The sequence below is a fragment of the Rutidosis leptorrhynchoides genome, chromosome 3 (genome assembly GCF_046630445.1).
Source record: "Rutidosis leptorrhynchoides isolate AG116_Rl617_1_P2 chromosome 3, CSIRO_AGI_Rlap_v1, whole genome shotgun sequence".
Classification (NCBI taxonomy): domain Eukaryota; kingdom Viridiplantae; phylum Streptophyta; class Magnoliopsida; order Asterales; family Asteraceae; genus Rutidosis; species Rutidosis leptorrhynchoides.
This window is the reverse complement of record NC_092335.1, coordinates 551,075,209-551,100,020: the sequence shown is the minus strand read 5'-3', so window position 1 is coordinate 551,100,020 and position 24,812 is coordinate 551,075,209. Positions and strand designations below refer to the sequence as shown.

Genomic DNA, 24,812 nt, shown 5'->3' with positions numbered 1-24,812 from the left:
TGAGAAGTGCCAATGGACTGGGCATATCGGGAAAGACTGCAAGGTCACCACTTTGAATGGGAAGCTGAACCCCACAGGGCCGAGGAAGTGTTACGAATGCGGACAGACATGCCATTTCAGAAATGAGTGTCCAAACAAGTGAAAAGACGGCGGACCACCCCGAGGTAGAGCCTTCAACGTTAATGCAAGGGATGCACGCGAGAATCCCGACTTGGTGACATGTATATTCAAAATCAACAATCTTTTAGCTTCTGTCTTGTTTGATACTGGTGCGGATAGAAGTTATGCATGTAGACATTTTTGTGATAAGATTAATTGGTCGTTAGTCCCGTTAAAAGAGAGTATGCTTGTCGAGGTCGCCAACGGTAAACTTGAAAAAGTTGACCACATTAGTCGAGGAGCTATTATCAATATAGCTGGTGCAGATTTCGAAATTGATTTGATACTAATCAAACTGGGAAGTTTTGACGTGATCGTCGGTATGGATTGGTTGAGTAAGATAAGGGCCGATATTATCTGTGGAGATAAAGCTCTTCGTATACCACAAGGAGACGGTGAGCTACTGATCATCTACGGAGAGAGACGTACCTCGAAGCTGAACCTCATTAGTTGCGTGAAAAAGATTATGAAGAAGGGACGTTTTGCTGTCCTAGCACATGTGAAAGCGGTAGAAACCGAGGTGAAAAATGTGAACGATGTTCGAATTGTGAATGAATTCTTCGATGTCTTCCCTGAAGAATTGCCTGGATTACCGCCGCCGAGAGCAGTAGAGTTTTAGATTGATTTAGTGCCCGGAGCTGCGCCTGTAGCTTGGCACCTTATAGACTCGCACCTTCTGAGATGCAAGAATTACAGAGTCAATTACAAGAGCTGTTAGACCGAGGGTTTATCTAACCAAGTTTCTCGCCTTGGGGCGCACCTGTTCTGTTTGTGAAGAAGAAGGATGGATCCTTCCGTATGTGTATCGACTACTGTGAACTCAAAAAATTGACAATCAAGAATCGGTATAATCTTCCACGAATTGACGATCTTTTTGATCAACTACAAGGATCGAGCATTTACTCAAAGATCGATTTGCGATCCGGCTATCACCAGTTGAGGGTGAAAGAAAGCGATGTAATGAAGACTGAATTTAGAACCCGTTATGGTCATTATGAGTTTCTCGTGATGCCATTCGGTTTGACAAATACACCTGCCGTGTTCATGGACCTTATGAATCGTGTCTGCAAGCCGTACTTAGATAAGTTTGTTATCGTCTTCATAGATGATATTCTCATCTACTCTAAGAGCGAAGAAGAGCATGAGCAACACCTCCGACTAGTACTTGAACTCTTGAGACAAGAGCAACTTTACGCCAAATTCTCCAAGTGTGAATTTTGGTTGAAGGAAGTTCAATTTCTGGGTCATGTTGTGAGCGACCAGGGTATCAAAGTTGATCCCACCAAGATTGAAGCCATCAGCAAGTGGGAGACCCCCACTACTCTGACTCATATTCGCCAATTCCTAGGTCTCACCGGTTACTACCGAAGGTTCATTGAAGGATTTTCTCTGATTGCGCGTCCTTTGACCGCGCTGACTCACAAGGGCAAGAAGTTCATTTGGGAACCCGCACACGAATCGACATTTCAAACTTTGAAGAAGAAGTTAACCACCGCACCTATCCTATCACTTCCTGAGGACAGTGACGACTTTGTTGTTTTTTGTGATGCACCAAAGAGTGGTTTTGGTTGTGTACTGATGCAACGATCAAAATTTATTGCCTATGCCTCCCGCCAATTGAAGATTCACGAGCGGAACTACACTACCCACGATCTTGAACTTGGAGCCGTTGTCTTTGCGCTCAAATTGTGGAGACACTATCTTTATGGAACTAAGAGCACTATCTTCACCGATAACAAGAGTCTCCAGCACATCTTTGATCAGAAGCAACTGAATATGAGACAGTGTCGATGGATCGAGACGCTCAACGACTACGATTGTGAACTCCGTTATCACCCTGGCAAGGCCAATGTTGTAGCTGACGCTTTAAGCCGAAAGGAGAGGACGACACCTCTTCGTGTTAGGGCTCTGAACATCACCATCCATTCGAACCTCAACAGTCAGATCCGAGTAGCCCAAGATGAGGCTCTCAAGGAGGAGAATATATCTCATGAAAATTTGAACATTCTTGTCTCTCGATTCGAGGTTAGGGAGTCTGGACTCCGATGTTATGCCGGAATAATTTGGGTACCTCTTTATGGAGATCTACGGAACCTTATACTTGATGAAGCACACAAATCGAGATATTCGATTCATCCTGGAGCGGGCAAGATGTACCATGACCTTAAAGAACAGTATTGGTGGCCGAATCTTAAGAAGGACGTTGCGACTTATGTTGGTAAGTGTTTGACTTGCTCGAAGGTTAAAACCGAGCATCAGAGACCTTCTGGGTTACTTCAACAACCAGAAATCCCACAATAGAAGTGGGAATGGATAACAATGGATTTCATCACCAAGCTACCAAAGACGGTGGGCGGATACGATACCATCTGGGTTATCGTTGACCGTCTCACCAAATCTGCACACTTCCTAGCGATGAAGGAAACTGATACAATGGAAAGACTTGCCCAATTATACATCAAAGAGGTTGTATTTCGTCATGGTGTACCTTTATCGATCATCTCAGATCGCGATCCTCGTTTTGCTTCTAGATTTTGGCGTTCTTTGCAAGAAGCCATGGGAACTCGTCTTGACATGAGTACTGCTTATCACCCTCAGACTGACGGGCAAAGTGAACGAACGATTCAAACATTGGAAGACATGTTATGTGCATGTGTCATTGATTTTGGAAAGGCCTGGGAAAGGCATTTGCCGTTAGCCGAATTCTCGTACAACAACAGTTATCACTCGAGCATTAATGCCGCACCTTTTGAAGCATTGTATGGCAGCAAGTGCCGATCTCCTATTTGTTGGGCCGAAGTAGGCGAAAAGCAAATCACCGGACCCGAGGTAGTCCATGAGACAACGGAGAAGATTGCTCAAATTCAAGCTAGACTAAAGACTGCTCGTGACCGTCAAAAGAGTTATGCCGATCTTAAACGTAAAGACTTTGAATTCAACGTTGGTGATCGTGTAATGTTGAAGGTTGCACCTTGGAAGGGTGTGATTCGCTTTGAAAAACGCGAAAAGTTAAACCCGCGATACATTGGTCCTTTCGAAATTTTGGAATGTGTTGGACCCGTTGCTTACCGTTTGGATCTACCATCACAATTGAGCTCAGTTCGTCCTACCTTCCACGTGTCAAACTTGAAGAAGTGTCTTGCTGCACCTGAACTTATCATACCACTTGAGGAACTTACTATTGACGACAAATTCCACTTTGTGGAAGAGCCTGTTGAAATTATGGATCGTGAGATCAAAACTTTGAAACGCAACAAGATTCCGATCGTCTGAGTACGATGGAATGCCAAACGAGGACATGAGTTTACCTGGGAGCGAGAGGATCAAATGATGCAGAAGTATCCTCACCTTTTCCCGACTCCTCCATCTACCTCAGCTTAAATTTCGGGACGAAATTTTCTTTAACAGGTGGGTAATGTAACGACCTTGGATTTTCCAACGTTTATTTATTAATAATTGTTATTATTAATACTTGTGATTAAACAAATGTATGTTATTACATTTACATGTTGCCATGATTGCCCGAACTTGACTTTAATTGCCCGAAACGTCTTTGTGACACACGAAACTTGCACGAATAATATTTTCAAGTATTATTTACATTCATGATTAAGTTTTATTAATCATTTTAATTAACTAAGGTTATTAGTTAATTACTTGGGCTTTAATTGGATTTATTTGTTACTTACATGAAACTTGGGCTTGATTAATGTTAATGGACTCTTGAATGAGGACTTATAAGCCCAACCTACTTCTTAATGGACCTTTTAGCCCAACCTACCATGTAAGTAATACTTGGAACTAAACTAGAAGACTTATCTTAGTGAAGAATCTTGTTACAACATAATCCCCATGCACATACACCAAATAACCAATCTTTTAAGATTTAACATGCAAGGACCCATTGAACTTCTCCCTCCCCTCTTTTTTTTCTGCTGGCCGTGGACTACCATGGGTTAAAGAGTGTTCAAAATTCTTTTTTTTGTATTACTTCTTACTTGCATCCTCATTTCTCACAAACACACTTTTACTTGCATAGCATTTTCTCTTTTTTTCCTCTCAACTTGTAAGTAAATTGAACTTCTTTTCTCTTCTTCTTTTCTTACAAAAACCAAATTACATATACACATTCATCATCATTTGTTAGTTGATACTTGTTCATGTTTGTTAATTAATTACTTGTTGTTGTTTTGTTCCATGTCTTTGTTAGTTGTTACTTACAAGTTACAAGAATCAAACTTTCTAGTTGATTCTTCTTATCATCTTATACTACAAGAACAAACAAGAACATAAGCTTTCTAGTTATGTTCTACACTTGTTGTTTTAAAAAGATTTAAGTTCATGTGCTGTGAAAGCATACTTGTAATTCATGTTAGTAAACTTTAAAGTTTACTTTCTTAAAGATCAAACTTTGGTTTAAATCTTTAAAGTATGAACAACCCATGAACTAGTTAATAGTTTACTTAGTTTATTTCTTTATATTATGTACTTTAAATTCATTTTTGTTGGTTAATATTGGTCAAATGTTACTAGTTAACCTTGATCTCATTAATCGTGAACTAAAGTTAACTTTAAAAGTTCAAGAACATGTAAGTAAGCTTTCTATAATTATAACTTGGTACACTTATGTTAGATCTAGACTTTTGAGTCTTGGATCTTCAAGATCAAACTAAGAACTATGTTCTACAACTCAAGATCTTGATTTCATAAGTTTACTTTCAAGTTTGTAACTTATTATTAGTTTTAAAGTTCATGTATGTGTTAGATCTAAGACTTTGATGTAACTTTGGTTCATCAAACTTCATACAACTCTTAAGTGAGTTGTGCTACATGTCTTAGACCTACACTTGTGTCCTAATAGTCAAAACTTGGTTAATATTACTTTTACATTTCATGTATGTGTTGAATCTAAGACTTTGATGTAACTTTGGTTCATCAAAACACTTGCAACACTTAAGTGAGTTGTGCTTCATGTCTTAGACTTACACTTGGGTTATGATGGTCAAACCTTAGTGAAAATGATGCAAACACATCAACGAGTTGTACACTTGAAGCTATATGCATCAAGGATAAGAACCATGATAAGCATCGAGCACCAAGAACCACCGGAACCTACTGACCCAACTGTTTTACTGTTTCTGTGTCTGACCCGTACGACCTGGGCTACTATAATTATGATTTTAAGATAGCTCTGTTCAAGTAGATAACTTTTCATATAGGACTCGTCTTAATCCGAGTTACGGTTTAGGATTTATGGCCCTCCGATCGTCACTATGTCCATTTAACGTTGTGCTGAAAATTATGACCTACTCGCACTTAGAGCGTCGCCACGGTCAAACGAAGACGAGTTTGCTTCTGTAATTTTTACCACAACTAAAGGACTCATATACGGAGCCATGGCCACTGGTCTCACCTTATTTCAGTAGGTATAGAGGCCGTGGTGACTGACCGAACTCATCCTTTGTTTTAAACTCTTTTCATGAACGAAACTTACTTTACACCTTTTGTTTGATGATGAATGATGATGACCCTTAAGACCTTATTTACATACTTTTAAACTTATTCGGACAATTTACTGACTTAGTACTGTTTGACTTAGATTGAGGACCCGTTTGGACAACCTTCATTACTTGCTTACTTTCCGAGTCATACTTTACCGCTACTTTATCATTGTGAGTTATAGCATTCCCTTTTTACTTTAACTTATTTTGAGAACTGAGAATACATGCGGATTTTATGTTTTACATACTAGGCACGAGTACTTAAACTTTATATATGTGTGGGTTATACAACGGCATAAACATTCCCTTTAGCTCGGTAACGTTTAATCATTGGTTTTTGAACCGTGAACGCGAATCTTAGATATGGATCCATAGGGTTTGACATCCCCACTCGGGCTAGTAGCGCTAGCATTTAACGAGTGTTTAATACTTCGTAAACATACGCACTTGCCAAGTGTACTTTCAGGGGGTATAAACGTTAAGTTAGTTCCCAAGTGCCCACGGTTAACATATACTTTATCATACTGTTTTGAAACGCTCTTTGTAGCACTGAAATCTCTTGGCCTACCTTACTTACTGTTATACTTAAACTATAGCTCACCAACCTTTGTGTTGACGTTTTTAAGCATGTTTTTCTCAGGTGCTTAAGGTTATTTGCTTCCGCTGTCGTGCTAGTCTTGCCGTAGACACCCGCTGCTCTAGTGTTATCACCGCATGAACTGTTTATCTTGCATTCAAACTTTAATACTTTTGAACTATGTTTTGTAATGACCTAAGGGTCACATACATTTATTCATGCTTGCTATTCGTAGAAGCATACTGTTGGTGTAAAACAATTGACGTCGGTTATGACGTCATCTTTTTTATCGCGAATGCAACTTCTTTTATTACAGCATATAGTACTTAACCTTGTAATGATCCTGTTGTTGATGATTCGTACACGATGGTTTTGTACGGGGCATCACACAACACACCCACTATAGAGGACCTAGGTTATACTCACTCACTACACCAACACTTTGACGTTGGTTAGACTTTAATTTTATGAATTCTTAGTGCACAATAGTATTTAGGCGACAGTGTCGACCATATATCATTCAGGCATATATCATTCAGGCGGTATAACCGACCATGTATCACTTAGGCGGCAGAGCCGACCATATAATAAGAACAACACAAGTGCACTAAGAACTTAAACACAAACTAAGGCTTAACCGGGAAACTTAACAAAGAACACTTTTATTAATACAAAATACAATTACAATATTATTTACTTACAAGCTTTTCTTCTCTACTCACACTCTTCTCACTTCTTACTTCTTCACTACTTCTCAACCCACTCTTTTCACAACTTACGCAAATGAACTACTCATCACCCATATTTATACTACCCCATGGAACATTCTAGAAACTAGATATTTCTATGGATAAATATCTAGATATTTCTATACAAATATCTATAATTTTCTTTTCTAGATTTTTTTTTCTAGATTTTTCTTTTATTTCTAATATCTAGATATTTTCTTATATATATTAATATCTAGATATTTTACATATATACATCTAGAAATTCTATATTATTTTATAATACCAAATTTGCATTGCATTTTAACAAGATCATATAAGCATGTATCATTCAGATAGAATACAAACCAATTATCCAAAAGTTCTTTACAATAATGTCTAATATCAAATGATTGAAACAGACTCGATACGAATTAGGGGCTTTTGATTTATTTTATTAATTTTTTTTTGCGAAAAACAAAAATTTTAATTAAATTAAAACGATTGGAATATCAGTTGATTACACATGATACATTGATGCATACCTTATTTGGTCTGCTTGAAACAGAACATCAACTTAAAACAACCAAACAAAAAATCTCTACCATCAATTCAAACTTGCAAACAATTGAAGCTATGCTACTACAAAGCATACAACAACACAATTGATTTTGTTTATGGTTATCTTTGAACTCAGGCAGTGACGACACAATTTTCTTTTGCATCACTAACTTGTACCTTATCTGTTGGTGCATAAATCCCGAGTTCTATTACGTTTATTGTTCTATTTGTTATGTACTTGATATTTCAGTCATATATGTACGTGGATACTTATACTTTGTGTTTATGATGCTTAGTATAATGTCGTGAATAGGTCAAGCAGTCGGTTGGCTGCTCAAGACCATCGACCGATGGTAGGGACCATCGGTCGAGGGACTGTCACCATCGGCCGAAGGTCCCAGACCACCGGCCGATGGTCACTGTATTTAGTATAAATACGGGTTTCGTGGTTTTGTGTTAGGTGACACACCAAAAACCCTTAGGCCGTCGTATTACTTGCTGCTAATCGTCCCAAAACCCTTACCAACCGAATACACAGTCTTAGGCATCAATTCTATCAATTATTCATTGGTTAATTTGATCCCGTTAGTCTAATACGTATTCGACTCATTCTAATTAGTGTTTCCGCCATTAATCTAGATACAACGTTTGATCTAAGGTCCGAATTACATCTTCATTATCAACATCTTTACCAGCCAACTTTGCATCACTTTGTTGTACTTTTTGATCATCGGTTTCTTCACCTTTTTTCTTCTTTTCATTCTCATCATCTATAATCCTAGCATCCTCCTCAGCTTTTAGCCTCGCTTCCTCTTTAGCGTCCTCCAACGATATAATCAACTTGTTCAAGCAAACATCCACATTCTCTTCATCCGACTTAGGCATCAAATTCTCAGCAACATCAGCAGGAGTCATGTTGGTCTCTTTCAACATCCATCCGATAGTTTCAAACAACTCGTGTGATTCAATATCCAAATAGTTCTTAGCGAGCACCTTAAACGTCTCAAAACAACAATACGAAAGCTCTATATGTTTATCCATTCTCCCTCTTCTAACAAGAGAAGGATCAAGTTTTTCAACATAATTCGTTGTGAACACGATTAGTCTCTCGCTACCACAAGCCGACCATAACCCATCAATGAAGTTCAAAAGCCCCGATAAAGTCACTTCACTCCCCTTTTTCTTCTTCTTCTTTTCGTCCTTTTCGTTCTGTTTAATCGGATCCTTTTCCACTATAGTCTCTTCCTTTTTCTCCTTTCTTTGACCAGTCAAATCAAGTGAACAATCGATATCTTCTATCACAATTATCGACTTACTCGACGTCTCAATAAGCAACTTCCTTAAATCCGTGTTATCGTTCACCGATGCTAATTCAAGATCATAAATATCATACTCTAAAAGGTTAGCCATGGCTGCAATCATACTAGACTTCCCAGTTCCCGGTGGACCGTACAAAAGATAACCCCGCTTCCACGACTTACCGACTTTCTTATAATAATCTTTCGATTTACTAAACGTCATCAAATCATTCAAAATATCCTTCTTCTTTTTCGGGTCCATTGCAAGAGTATCAAAAGTAGAAGGATGCTCAAATACAATATGACTCCACACAGTTCTTTTATAACCATGCCAATTCTCACTTTTATTATTAGTATAAAGCTTTCGCTGCCTCGATTTTACCGCAATAGCTTTACCCTCATCAAGAACATGTTTCATGTAAACTTTCACAACAAAATCTCGATGTTTTTGATGGCAACTGAGCCTATAAAACCGCTTCTCCTCATCATCACGAAACGAAAAAAGACTCTGCTGGTGTGGGACGGTTTTGCTTGAACTCCACCATATTTTTACACCTTTGAATTCATCTGTAACCTCTTCATAGTCGTCCATACTAAGAACAACGGATTCAGAGTCTTTGATCACGTTCGCTTTGAGCCGTTTGGCTCGATTAGTGGAGTTGGTGCTGAGGTACCGTTCGATTGAAGCATAAGCTTTGCTTCGCTCGAAGTCTTCGACTAAATACTCATGAAAAGTGATATGAATATAAGGGAAAACATAACCAGTAAGTTTGTGCACATAAACTTCAATGTAGCCGTGAAACATATCTGGAAACCATTGACGAAATATTGCCCATACGAACATAACTGCCGCCATTACTGACCCTAACTGAGTCATGTCTCCCATCATTTTTTAATTACTCTCTCCTATTGATCTAATATCTACTATATATACATTATACATATATGTGTGAGTATTTTGCTTGTTAGTTACACAAAAAAGATATAAAATTTCGTCTTATTAATATACGAGTATATAATTTAAGTTGAAGCCGGCCTCCCATGAATAATCAACAACCATGACATCATGATATATGCCTCATTCTTTTTCTTGCTTCCCAAGAAAATTGATAGAAAATGACATGCATCATGACCTTTGACTGGTAACTACTACATAAATCGTTATCTGGTGAAGGTGTTTTTTGGCCATTGTTACTTGGGGTGCAAAATTGTTGTACTTTAAGTGGCTTTATCGTGTTAATTTCGTGACCATTAACAAGCTGAATTGAAATTCTGAACACTTATTATTTGAAACTCACATTTAGACTTAACTGAAGTACTTTCTAGTTCCAGTGATATACAACTTAATTTGTATGTTTAACAATTATAAAAGGAGTCGATCATCTATGAAGCTGGGTTAAGAATGCTTCGAGCTAGCTTTTGTTTTGGCTAAAAATACGAAAACTCATATAGAAACTTGAACGTTTTCAAAAAGAAAACGTCTACAATAGGAATTACAAAGCTGGGCCCGTGAACGTTTTCAAAAAGAAAACGTCTACAATAGGAATTACAAAGCTGGGCCCGGGACGAAGCTCGAACCTAGAAAGATACACAAAGAAACTACGGATTTAACTATCTATAACTGAGATTCACTCACCACAACAAAACCACTACCAAACAACCATAAACATTAAAAAAAAACAACTACATAGGCGTGCCAATAGACAGATTGATAAATCCAATAAGTTACCCAGTCTACTTATTTAGACGGATCTCTTATTGGGTGACCCGAGACCTGTCCGGTTTGAACCCTTCAAGAAGCAAATATATAAGTTTTTTGTTAAAGAAAATTAACAATCAAAGCACTCAATTGAGCCAAAATTAGCTTCACTTTATTCGATATTCAAGAATTCAAAATTCAATGAGTACAAGAACGAATTGAGAACTATGAAGTTAGGCTTTTTACCGCTAACACTATGAGTATGAAAAGTACAAAAGGAATTGAACTAACTGCAACTAATCAACTCGAATTGAATTATAGCAGTAACCCTAACAGGAGCGTTTAACGAAATCTTAACAGAATTACAAACAAGTTTCAGATATGGCAAACTAGTCCCTGCAGCCCACCACTATTAAACCCAGCAGAATTGACTATTTGCACATTACACCCCTGGACCTTTTTTTAAATAGTTAAAAACTAACACTTTTGAGTTACTTAATGAATCGAGTACATGCGCATTAAGAAATTATTACAGTACTTGTTTACAAACAACTTAGCAGATTACTATTTACTATATATATATATACCAAACATCAAATTGCTTAAATAGTTATGGCTATGATCAACCTTGAGATATTTGAACCAGCCACCATAGTCAAGAGTCAAGGCTAATTAGCTTACTTTTAGTTGATCATGTCTCTATATGAATAGATGTGACACATGAACCACCTAATTAATTATTACTTACTTACTACCAATTATAAAGCTGTGTACCTCTTCGAATACATAAATATTGCTGAATTTTGTCTTTCAAAATGACAAGGAGCCAGCTTTAAAACTTAAAGTATTAATTCATGACTTACTGACTTACTAAAAATCCAACTTATGATGTTCTGTCTCTATATGATTCATTTCTTTTTGTGCATTCAAATTGGAGAATGAGAAAATAGTATAAGACCAAAATATTCTATAAACATATGAATTTTCATTTTTACTATTAATAAACCTATGAATATTCATTTCTTGAGCAACGACAATAACAGAAAATAATAAATAAGAAGAGATACAGACTTTAAAACATAATCTTCTCCATGTTCATTAAACAGTGACACCATTTTCTTTTGCACCATTAACTTGTACTATATCATCCTTCTTCTTTTCATCTGCTAAACTCGCATCAATTATAACTTGAGCTTTTTCATTATTCTTTTCTTGTTCAGCCTTTAACTTGGATGCTTCCTCTTCAGCCTTAATTTTAGCTTCTTCCTCAGCTTTAAGTCTCGCTTCTTCTTTAGCGTCCTCCAACGATTTGATCAAGTTGTTCAAGCAAACATCCGCATTCTCTTCATCCGACTTCGGCATCAAGCTCTCCGCAACATCAGCTGGAGTCATGTTGGTCTCTTTCAACATCCGTCCAATATTTTCAAACAACTCGTGCGATTCAATATCCAAATAGTTCTTAGCGAGCACCTTAAACGTTTCAAAACAACAATACGAAAGCTCGATATGTTTATCCATTCGCCCTCTTCTAATAAGAGCAGGATCAAGCTTTTCAACATAATTCGTCGTGAACACAATTAGTCTCTCGCTACCACAAGCCGACCATAAGCCATCAATGAAATTTAGCAGCCCAGATAAAGTTACTTCACTTCCTTTATTATTCTTCTCACCCTTTACTTCCTTTTCCTTTTTCTTAATTGGATCTTTTTCATCATCATCTTTATCTTCTTCCTTTTTCTTCTTCCTTTGTCCCGTGAGATCAAGCGAACAGTCGATATCTTCTATCACAATTATCGACTTACTAGAAGTTTCAATAAGTAGCTTCCTCAAATCAGTGTTATCTTTGACTGAAGTCAACTCAAGATCATAAATATCATACTCTAAAAGGTTAGCCATAGCAGCAATCATACTAGACTTCCCAGTTCCTGGCGGACCGTACAAAAGATAACCCCGCTTCCACGACTTACCAACTTTCTTGTAATAGTCTTTCGACTTGCTAAACATCATAAGATCGTTCAAAATATCTTTCTTCTTTTTCGGGTCCATTGCAAGAGTATCAAAAGTAGAAGGATGCTCAAATACAATATGACTCCACATAGTCCTTTTATAACCATACCAATTTTCACTCTTGTTATTAGTATAAAGCTTTCGTTGTCTTGTTCTAACCTCAATAGCCTTCCCTTCATCAAGCACATGTTGTAAGTAAACATTCGTGATGATGTCACGATGTTCTCGTTTACATGTAAGCTTATAAAACCGATTTTCTTCATCACCACGGTACGAAAAGAGAGCTTGTTGTTTTGGGATTTTTTTGCTTGAAGTCCACCATATTTGAATACCATTGAACTCATCTACAACTTCTTCATAGTCATCCATGCTCAATACAACCGACTCGCAATCTTTGACTACTTTTGCTTTGAGCCGTTTAGCTCCACTCGACGAGTGAGTACTGAGGTACCTCTCGATGGAAATATACGCTTTACTTCTCTCGTACCAGCTGTCAACTTGGTATTCGTGAAAAGTGATTTCGATATACGGGTAGAAATAAGCAACAACTTTGTTAGCGTATTTTCGAACATCTCTTTGAAGCTCGTCTGGAAATAGTTGGCGAAATATCGCCCAAATGAACATAACTGCAGCCATTACAGAGCCTAATTGAGTCATATCACTCATAAACATCTTGTTCTTGAGTTTTTAATTGGTAAAATATTGATGTGTTAAGAGGTAGATGAAAATATGAAATTAAAGGTGTGTTACAAGCTAATTTATATATAGCATCGAGTCAAAGTCGCGGTTAGTATGCTAAAAGTCTTTTTTTTTTTTCTTTTTAATTTGTACTATTGTGATATGGTCCTTCTCTAGTGGACGTGTAGAGGCTATTTTCGCATATAAAACCACCTTTTAGTTTCTACCAATCAACATGAAAGGTTAGTTTGATAGGAAGTTTCTTAGAACATGTCCATGAAAAATTGTGTGGTACATGCGTTATTGATTGGCACTTTCATGTTTCACAAGAAAATTAACAATAATCATATGATATTAAATGAATTGGTGGTCTTTATAAAATATTTTGTATGGACTTTGACTCCCAACTACAAAGTGATGGGATCAAATGAGTCAAATGATCAAATGCTCCGCTCTTAGGAATTCAAACGGATACAACACTGCAACAATAATACCCAATTCTACCGATGTGATATGAGATGTAAATAACCACTCTTTTATTCATCTACTTTATTCTAAAGTAAGATGAAAGTCATTTCTTCACTTACGGATAAAAAAACTGTTTCTTCACTTACGAGAATATTGAGTTTGATAGCTCTAACTTTCCTTTAGTATATCTGTTTGTAAGGTTTGTTTTTTAGATAAAGGCTTAATACGAAGTACTAATTAATTAACCATCCTACTTTTTTAAGCAAACAAGATAATTAACAAAACAATAACACAAAAACAAACTTAGTTATATTGAATCTGTAGCTAAGAGTAAATTATAGTAATTCACAAAGCCAAACTAAAGATTTTTTATTGTTAATTTTTTGGCTAGACGTAAATTAGTTGTTGTTGTATTGGTGGTCACTTAATTTCCCATAGGGGAGGCCATAGGTTCGACCGTCATGAGCTCAAAATATTTTTCTTGAGGATACCCTCTCATTTTAATTATGAGCCTCAGAGATCTCAGACATCTAGCGTGTGAGCCTCGCCTGAGGAGGTTTTACCCAACGTGATGCCCGAATAGATTCGTGGTGGCGGTTTTCTCCAGAGGGGCGGGATGACTGTAATGTTCGTCCTAGATAATGATCGGGTGGATGGGTTACAACATCGCATTCGGACTCCGTCAGTGACTCCTGAACGCCGTTAAAAAATTGTGGCTAACAAGCTCACCAAGCACAATGGGTTACTCATCTGAGTGACCACTCCCTCGTGTGAGTGACATCTCCCTCGTGTGAGTGACTACTCACTCGTTCGAGTGATTTCACACTCGTGCGAGTGACTACTCACTCGTGCGAGTGACTTAATCATAAAAACCACAAAGAACAATATCTCATTCATACAGGTGACATCTTCACTCGTGCGATCAACTTAACCCAAACCATGAGAGAAACATCAACTCATCTGTACGGATGACATCTCGCTCGTGCGAGTGACTGCTCACTCGTGCGATTGACATGCTCACTCGTGCGAGTACTTCTCACTTGTACGAGTGAGGACGAACAGCAGTAGCAGCAGCTCTCTCGAGCTTTGATGCTCAAATCCATGTATTTCGAGCTTTTTCTGGTCGATTGTGTAGTGACCCGAACTTTTCCATGTTTATATATATTAATTGAGATTGATATTTACATGATTAAATGTTTCCAACATGTTAAGCAATCAAACTTGTTAAGACTTGATTAATTGAAATATGTTTCATATAGACAATTGACCACCCAAGTTGACCGGTGATTCACGAACGTTAAAACTTGTAAAATCTATATGATGACATATATATGGATATATATATAGTTAACATGATACTATGATAAGTAAACATATCATTAAGTATATTAACAATAAACTACATATGTAAAAACAAGACTACTAACTTAATGATTTTTAAACGAGACATATATGTAACGATTATCGTTGTAAAGACATTTAATGTATATATATCATATTAAGAGATATTCATACATGATAATATCATGATAATATAATAATTTAAAATCTCATTTGATATTATAAACATTGGGTTAACAACATTTAACAAGATCGTTAACCTAAAGGTTTCAAAACAACACTTACATGTAACGACTAACGATGACTTAACGACTCAGTTAAAATGTATATACATGTAGTGTTTTAATATGTATTTATACACTTTTGAAAGACTTCAATACACTTATCAAAATACTTCTACTTAACAAAAATGCTTACAATTACATCCTCGTTCAGTTTCATCAACAATTCTACTCGTATGCACCCGTATTCGTACTCGTACAATACACAGCTTTTAGATGTATGTACTATTGGTATATACACTTCAATGATCAGCTCTTAGCAGCCCATGTGAGTCACCTAACACATGTGGGAACCATCATTTGGCAACTAGCATGAAATATCTCATAAAATTACAAAAATATGAGTAATCATTCATGACTTATTTACATGAAAACAAAATTACATATCCTTTATATCTAATCCATACACCAACGACCAAAAACACCTACAAACACTTTCATTCTTCAATTTTCTTCATCTAATTGATCTCTCTCAAGTTCTATCTTAAAGTTCTAAGTGTTCTTCATAAATTCTACAAGTTCTAGTTACATAAAATCAAGAATACTTTCAAGTTTGCTAGCTCACTTCCAATCTTGTAAGGTGATCATCCAACCTCAAGAAATCTTTGTTTCTTACAGTAGGTTATCATTCTAATACAAGGTAATAATCATATTCAAACTTTGGTTCAATTTCTATAACTATAACAATCTTATTTCAAGTGATGATCTTACTTGAACTTGTTTTCGTGTCATGATTCTGCTTCAAGAACTTCGAGCCATCCAAGGATTCGTTGAAGCTAGATCCATTTTTCTCTTTTCTAGTAGGTTTATCCAAGGAACTTAAGGTAGTAATGATGTTCATAACATCATTCGATTCATATATATAAAGCTATCTTATTCGAAGGTTTAAACTTGTAATTACTAGAACATAGTTTAGTTAATTCTAAACTTGTTCGCAAACAAAAGTTAATCCTTCTAACTTGACTTTTAAAATCAACTAAACACATGTTCTATATCTATATGATATGCTAACTTAATGATTTAAAACCCGGAAACACGAAAAACATCGTAAAACCGGATTTACGCCGTCGTAGTAACACCGCGGGCTGTTTTGGGTTAGTTAATTAAAAACTATGATAAACTTTGATTTAAAAGTTGTTATTCTGAGAAAACGATTTTTATTATGAACATGAAACTATATCCAAAAATTATGGTTAAACTCAAAGTGGAAGTATGTTTTCTAAAATGGTCATCTAGACGTCGTTCTTTCGACTGAAATGACTACCTTTACAAAAATGACTTGTAACTTATTTTTCCGACTATAAACCTATACTTTTTCTGTTTAGATTCATAAAATAGAGTTCAATATGAAACCATATCAATTTGATTCACTCAAAACGGATTTAAAATGAAGAAGTTATGAGTAAAACAAGATTGGATAATTTTTCTCATTTTAGCTACGTGAAAATTGGTAACAAATCTATTCCAACCATAACTTAATCAACTTGTATTGTATACTATGTAATCTTGAGATACCATAGACACGTATACAATGTTTCGACCTATCATGTCGACACATCTATATATATTTCGGAACAACCATAGACACTCTATATGTGAATGTTGGAGTTAGCTATATAGGGTTGAGGTTGATTCCAAAATATATATAGTTTGAGTTGTGATCAATACTGAGATACGTATACACTGGGTCGTGGATTGATTCAAGATAATATTTATCGATTTATTTCTGTACATCTAACTGTGGACAACTAGTTGTAGGTTACTAACGAGGACAGCTGACTTAATAAACTTAAAACATCAAAATATATTAAAAGTGTTGTAAATATATTTTGAACATACTTTGATATATATATATATATATATATATATATATATATATATATATATATATATATTGTTATAGGTTCGTGAATCAACCAGTGGCCAAGTCTTACTTCCCGACGAAGTAAAAATCTGTGAAAGTGAGTTATAGTCCCACTTTTAAAATCTAATATTTTTGGGATGAGAATACATGCAGGTTTTATAAATGATTTACAAAATAGACACAAGTACGTGAAACTACATTCTATGGTTGAATTATCAAAATCGAATATGCCCCTTTTTATTAAGTCTGGTAATCTAAGAATTAGGGAACAGACACCCTAATTGACGCGAATCCTAAAGATAGATCTATTGGGCCTAACAAACCCCATCCAAAGTACCGGATGCTTTAGTACTTCGAAATTTATATCATATCCGAAGGGTGTCCCGGAATGATGGGGATATTCTTATATATGCATCTTGTTAATGTCGGTTACCAGGTGTTCACCATATGAATGATTTTTATCTCTATGTATGGGATGTGTATTGAAATATGAAATCTTGTGGTCTATTATTATGATTTGATATATATAGGTTAAACCTATAACTCACCAACATTTTTGTTGACGTTTTAAGCATGTTTATTCTCAGGTGATTATTAAGAGCTTCCGCTGTCGCATACTTAAATAAGGACGAGATTTGGAGTCCATGCTTGTATGATATTGTGTAAAAACTGCATTCAAGAAACTTATTTTGTTGTAACATATTTGTATTGTAAACCATTATGTAATGGTCGTGTGTAAACAGGATATTTTAGATTATCATTATTTGATAATCTACGTAAAGCTTTTTTTAAACCTTTATTGATGAAATAAAGGTTATGGTTTGTTTTAAAATGAATGCAGTCTTTGAAAAACGTCTCATATAGAGGTCAAAACCTTGCAACGAAATCAATTAATATGGAACGTTTTTAATCAATAAGAACGGGACATTTCAGTTGGTATCCGAGCGTTGGTCTTAGAGAACCAGAATTTTGCATTAGTGTGTCTTATCGAGTTTGTTAGGATGCATTAGTGAGTCTGGACTTCGACCGTGTTTACTTGAAAAATGATTGCTTAACAAATTCTGTTGGAAACTATATATTTTTAACATGTGAATATTATGTGATATATTAATCTCTTAACGCGTTTGATATTATGTGATAGATGTCTACCTCTAGAACAAGTCCCATTGACTCACCTAATAATAATGAAGAGTCAAATGTAAATTGGAATGATTCGTGGACTGATTCACAAGTTCCCGAAGAGGAACCGGAAGAAGAGTCGGAACCGGAAGAAGAATCGGAACCGGATGAAGAAATAGAACCGGTGGGGGAAATAATAAAACGGTTAAGTAAAAGAAAATCTTCAACCAACCGACCAAGGTTAATTATGGTCAATGGTGTTTCCGCCAAGGAAGCAAAATATTGGGAGGATTACCAATTCTCCGATGAATCGGATTCCGACGAGAATTCCGATGATGTTATAGAAATTACCCCAACTGAATATAAAAAGGAAAAAGAAAATAATAAGGGAAAGGGCATAAAAATAGAGAAATCTAATTCCAACCCCGATGAACTTTATATGTATCGTCAACCCCCGAAGTCCTTAAGTTGTAACAATGACCCAGGAACCTCTAAACCACCAGGTTTTTCTAAACCAATGTGGAAAACAACGGCTCGTATTAGGGGAACGTCATATATCCCTAGAAACTTGGAAAAACGAACCAAAACCGAAGAAGAAGAAACAAGCGAGTCGGAATAAGATAGTTGTATTCGTGTGGTGTAATATATGTAATATAGTGTGCTTATGCTTTATGATATATGAAAAATTGCTTGTATTAATAAGTATTTTTTTTTATGAATCTAACTCTTGTCTATTTTACAGTATAAAAACACAAAATGGATAGACAACCCAATATTTTAAGAGACCTACCCGGAGACATGATTGATGAAATCTTGTCTAGAGTCGGTCAGAATTCTTCGGCACAACTATTTAAGGCGAGTTTGTAATACATTCGAAGAACGTTCCAAGAATGCCTTGGTTTATAAAAGGATTTCGTTCGAAAGATGGGGGATATCACATTGGGAAATCCATAAGTTACGATGTGTTTACTTTGACGCATATATTGCGGGGAACCCAAATGCTATTTTACGCAATGGGTTAAGAAATTATTTTGACTCAATATATCCGAATATTGGACTTCGTGATTTAGAAAAAGCGGCTAACATGCAACATAAAGAAGCATGTTATGCTTACGGATTAGTAATGTTCGCTTCTCACCAAAGTTAGAACAAGAACATCGGGCTACAACTATTAAACTAAACGTTCCCACAAGTGACGGAGTCGGTAATTGGGGTAAGAAATGAGGTTTTTAGATTGTTACGGGACTGTTGGACATTACCTAACCCTCGTCCCTTTGACGACGTTACAACATGCTGTCTTATCAACGGCCATAACGGTTATGTTCCACAAGACCAAGGATGGGAAGTAATCCTAGTAAAACCAGAATGCATGACTTGTTTCTGGACGTATAAATTACGTGTCTTTATTGCCTTTGCTGAACGACTTGTGTACTAGCTAGAATTATCTTCACAACCATCTTGTATCAAATTTATTGTGTGCTATATTTCATGCTATATGTAAAATAAGCGGTATTGTAAGTTTGTAAAATATTGTGTAAAAGTTTGAACGCGAAATATTATTATAATCAGTTTTTCATATAGAATTGTAGTAGTTGAATTGTATATTAGCTACTAAGTATGAACTTAACGGGTAGGTACTACCCGAATTTAAACTTATAAAACGCTAATATGAAGAAAAAGCTTTTATAAATAAGTTCATATTATGCTACGAAATACTATTAACTACTCTTAATATTCTGTATGATTAACTTGTTCCATTTGACTATTTTGAAGGAAATGGCACCGACTACTCGACACACCGTGAATATGAATGAAGAGGAATTCCGTACTTTTCTAGCTTCAAACATAGCCGCAGTACAGGCTGCGCTACATACCAACAATATCCTTGGATCTAGCAGTACAGGAAATCGTGTAGGATGCACCTACAAAGAATTCACTGCCTGCAAACCTTTGGAATTTGATGGAACCGAAGGACCGATCGGATTGAAACGGTGGACCGAGAAGGTCGAATCGGTGTTTGCCATAAGTAAGTGTACTGAAGAGGACAAAGTGAAGTACGCTACGCATACCTTCACAGGTTCTGCATTAACATGGTGGAATACCTATCTAGAGCAAGTGGGACAAGATGATGCGTACGCACTACCGTGGTCAGCATTCAAGCACTTGATGAACGAGAAGTACCGTCCCAGAACCGAGGTCAATAAGCTCAAGACAGAACTTAGAGGGTTACGAACCCAAGGATTTGATATTACCACGTATGAACGACGATTCACAGAATTGTGCCTATTGTGTCCGGGAGCATTCGAAGATGAGGAAGAGAAGATCGACGCGTTTGTGAAAGGATTACCGGAAAGAATCCAAGAAGATATAAGTTCACACGAGCCCGCCTCCATACAACAGGCATGTAGAATGGCTCACAAACTAGTGAACCAGATTGAAGAAAGAATTAAAGAACAGACTGCTGAAGAGGCCAATGTGAAGCAAGTCAAAAGAAAGTGGGAGGAAAACGGTGATAAGAATCACCAATACAACAACAACAGCAATTACAACAATAATCGCAACAATTATCCCAACAATCGCAACATCAATCGCAACTACAACAAACGGCCCAACAACAACAACAACAACAACAACAACAACAGCAACTACAACAATCATCCCAACAACAATAATAACCGCAACAACAACAACAATCAGAAGCAGCTATGCCAAAGGTGTGAAAAGTATCACTCGGGGTTCTGCACCAAATTTTGCAACAAGTGTAAAAGAAATGGTCATAGCGCAGCGAAGTGTGAGGTCTACGGACCAGGGGTTAATAGAACGAAAGGAACAAATGGTGTCAGAACGAGTAATGGCGGAGCAAGTAGTGTCGGAGCAAGTTATGCCAATGTAGTTTGTTATAAATGTGGAAAACCGGGCCACATTATTAGAAATTGCCCGAACCAGGAGAACACGAATGGACAAGGCCGCGGAAGAGTTTTCAATATTAATGCGGCAGAGGCACAGGAAGACCCGGAGCTTGTTACGGGTACGTTTCTTATTGACAATAAATCTGCTTACGTTTTATTTGATTCGGGTGCGGATAGAAGCTATATGAGTAGAGATTTTTGTGCTAAATTAAGTTGTCCATTGACGCCTTTGGATAGTAAATTTTTACTCGAATTAGAAATGGTAAATTAATTTCAGCAGATAATATATGTCGGAATCGAGAAATTAAACTGGTTAGCGAAACATTTAAGATTGATTTGATACCAGTAGAGTTAAGGAGTTTTGATGTGATAATCGGTATGGACTGGTTGAAAGAAGTGAAAGCAGAGATCGTTTGTTACAAAAATGCAATTCGCATTATACGAGAAAAAGGAAAACCCTTAATGGTGTACGGAGAAAAGGGCAACACGAAGCTACATCTTATTAGTAATTTGAAGGCACAAAAACTAATAAGAAAAGGTTGCTATGCTGTTCTAGCACACGTCGAGAAAGTACAAACTGAAGAAAAGAGCATCAATGATGTTCCCATTGCAAAAGAATTTCCCGATGTATTTCCGAAAGAATTACCGAGATTACCCCCACATCGATCCGTTGAATTTCAAATAGATCTTGTACCAGGAGCTGCACCAATAGCCCGTGCTCCTTACAGACTCGCACCCAGCGAGATGAAAGAACTGCAAAACCAATTACAAGAACTTTTAGAGCGTGGTTTCATTCGACCAAGCACATCACCGTGGGGAGCTCCTGTTTTGTTTGTCAAGAATAAAGATGGTACATTCAGGTTGTGTATCGACTACCGAGAGTTGAACAAACTTACCATCAAGAACCGCTACCCACTACCGAGAATCGACGACTTATTTGATCAACTACAAGGCTCGTCTGTTTATTCAAAGATTGACTTACGTTCCGGGTATCATCAAATGCGGGTGAAAGAAGATGATATTCCAAAGACTGCTTTCAGAACACGTTACGGTCATTACGAGTTTATGGTCATGCCGTTTGGTTTAACTAATGCACCAGCTGTGTTCATGGACCTTATGAACCGAGTGTGTAGACCATACCTTGACAAGTTTGTCATTGTTTTCATTGATGACATACTTATTTACTCAAAGAATGACCAAGAACATGGTGAACATTTGAGAAAGGTGTTAGAAGTATTGAGGAAGGAAGAATTGTACGCTAAGTTTTCAAAGTGTGCATTTTGGTTGGAAGAAGTTCAATTCCTCGGTCACATAGTGAACAAAGAAGGTATTTAAGGTGGATCCGGCAAAGATAGAAACTGTTGAAAAGTGGGAAACCCCGAAAACTCCAAAACACATACGCCAGTTTTTAGGACTAGCTGGTTACTACAGAAGGTTCATCCAAGACTTTTCCAGAATAGCAAAACCCTTGACTGCATTAACGCATAAAGGGAAGAAATTTGAATGGAATGATAAACAAGAGAAAGTGTTTCAGTTATTGAAGAAAAATCTAACTACGGCACCTATATTGTCATTGCCTGAAGGGAATGATGATTTTGTGATTTACTGTGACGCATCAAAGCAAGGTCTCGGTTGTGTATTAATGCAACGAACGAAGGTGATTGCTTATGCGTCTAGATAATTGAAGATTCACGAACAAAATTATACGACACATGATTTGGAATTAGGCGCGGTTGTTTTTGCATTAAAGACTTGGAGGCACTACTTATATGGGGTCAAAAGTATTATAAATACCGACCACAAAAGTCTTCAACACATATTTAATCAGAAACAACTGAATATGAGGCAGCGTAGGTGGATTGAATTGTTGAATGATTACGACTTTGAGATTCGTTACCACCCGGGGAAGGCAAATGTGGTAGCCGATGCCTTGAGCAGGAAGGACAGAGAACCCATTCGAGTAAAATCTATGAATATAATGATTCATAATAACCTTACTACTCAAATAAAGGAGGCGCAACAAGTAGTTTTAAAAGAGGGAAATTTAAAGGATGAAATACCCAAAGGATCGGAGAAGCATCTTAATATTCGGGAAGACTGAACCCGGTATAGGGCTGAAAGGATTTGGGTACCAAAATTTGGAGATATGAGAGAAATGGTACTTAGAGAAGCTCATAAAACCAGATACTCAATACATCCTGGAACGGGGAAGATGTACAAGGATCTCAAGAAACATTTTTGGTGGCCGGGTATGAAAGCCGATGTTGCTAAATACGTAGGAGAATGTTTGACGTGTTCTAAGGTCAAAGTTGAGCATCAGAAACCATCAGGTCTACTTCAACAACCCGAAATCCCGGAATGGAAATGGGAAAACATTACCATGGATTTCATCACTAAATTGCCAAGAACTGCAAGTGGTTTTGATACTATTTGGGTAATAGTTGATCGTCTCACCAAATCAGCATACTTCCTGCCAATAAGAGAAGATGACAAGATGGAGAAGTTAGCACGACTGTATTTGAAGGAAGTCGTCTACAGACATGGAATACCAATCTCTATTATCTCTGATAGGGATGGCAGATTTATTTCAAGATTCTGGCAGACATTACAGCAAGCATTAGGAACTCGTCTAGACATGAGTACTGCCTATCATCCACAATCTGATGGGCAGAGCGAAAGGACGATACAAACGCTTGAAGACATGCTACGAGCATGTGTTATTGATTTCGGAAACAGTTGGGATCGACATCTACCGTTAGCAGAATTTTCCTACAACAACAGCTACCATTCAAGCATTGAGATGGCGCCGTTTGAAGCACTTTATGGTAGAAAGTGCAGGTCTCCGATTTGTTGGAGTGAAGTGGGGGATAGACAGATTACGGGTCCGGAGATTATACAAGAAACTACCGAGAAGATCATCCAAATTCAACAACGGTTGAAAACCGCCCAAAGTCGACAAAAGAGCTACGCTGACATTAAAAGAAAAGATATAGAATTTAAAATTGGAGAGATGGTCATGCTTAAAGTTGCACCTTGGAAAGGCGTTGTTCGATTTGGTAAACGAGGGAAATTAAATCCAAGGTATATTGGACCATTCAAGATTATTGATCGTGTCGGACCAGTAGCTTACCGACTTGAGTTACCTCAATAACTCGCGGCTGTACATAATACTTTCCATGTCTCGAATTTGAAGAAATATTTTGCTAAAGAAGATCTCACTATTCCTTTAGATGAAATCCAAATCAACGAAAAACTTCAATTCATCGAAGAACCCGTCGAAATAATGGATCGTGAGGTTAAAAGACTTAAGCAAAACAAGATACCAATTGTTAAGGTTCGATGGAATGCTCGTAGAGGACCCGAGTTCACCTGGGAGCGTGAAGATTAGATGAAGAAGAAATACCCGCATCTATTTCCAGAAGATTCGTCAACACCTTCAACAGCTTAAAATTTCGGGACGAAATTTATTTAACGGGTAGGTACTGTAGTGACCCGAACTTTTCCATGTTTATATATATTAATTGAGATTGATATTTACATGATTAAATATTTCCAACATGTTAAGCAATCAAACTTGTTAAGACTTGATTAATTGAAATATGTTTCATATAGACAATTGACCACCCAAGTTGACCGGTGATTC

The 24,812-nt window shown here is 36.9% G+C and overlaps 2 protein-coding genes across 2 annotated transcripts; both read right to left on the bottom strand.

Moving 5' to 3' along the window:
- Positions 1-8,135: 8,135 nt before the first annotated feature.
- LOC139902025 (AAA-ATPase ASD, mitochondrial-like) lies at positions 8,136-9,692 on the bottom strand. The gene has a single exon (XM_071884683.1). It carries the CDS (start codon positions 9,690-9,692, stop codon positions 8,136-8,138), a length of 1,557 nt encoding a protein of 518 aa, XP_071740784.1.
- Positions 9,693-11,467: 1,775 nt separating this feature from the next.
- On the bottom strand, positions 11,468-13,244 carry LOC139898528 (AAA-ATPase ASD, mitochondrial-like). Its single transcript, XM_071881281.1, has one exon. It carries the CDS (start codon positions 13,179-13,181, stop codon positions 11,601-11,603), a length of 1,581 nt encoding a protein of 526 aa, XP_071737382.1. The 5' UTR covers positions 13,182-13,244; the 3' UTR covers positions 11,468-11,600.
- Positions 13,245-24,812: the final 11,568 nt, after the last annotated feature.

Coding starts and splice junctions, on each gene's coding strand:
- LOC139902025 (XM_071884683.1), bottom strand. CDS start 9,692: ATGATGGGAGACATGACTCAGTTAGGGTCAGTAATGGCGGCAGTTATG.
- LOC139898528 (XM_071881281.1), bottom strand. CDS start 13,181: ATGTTTATGAGTGATATGACTCAATTAGGCTCTGTAATGGCTGCAGTT.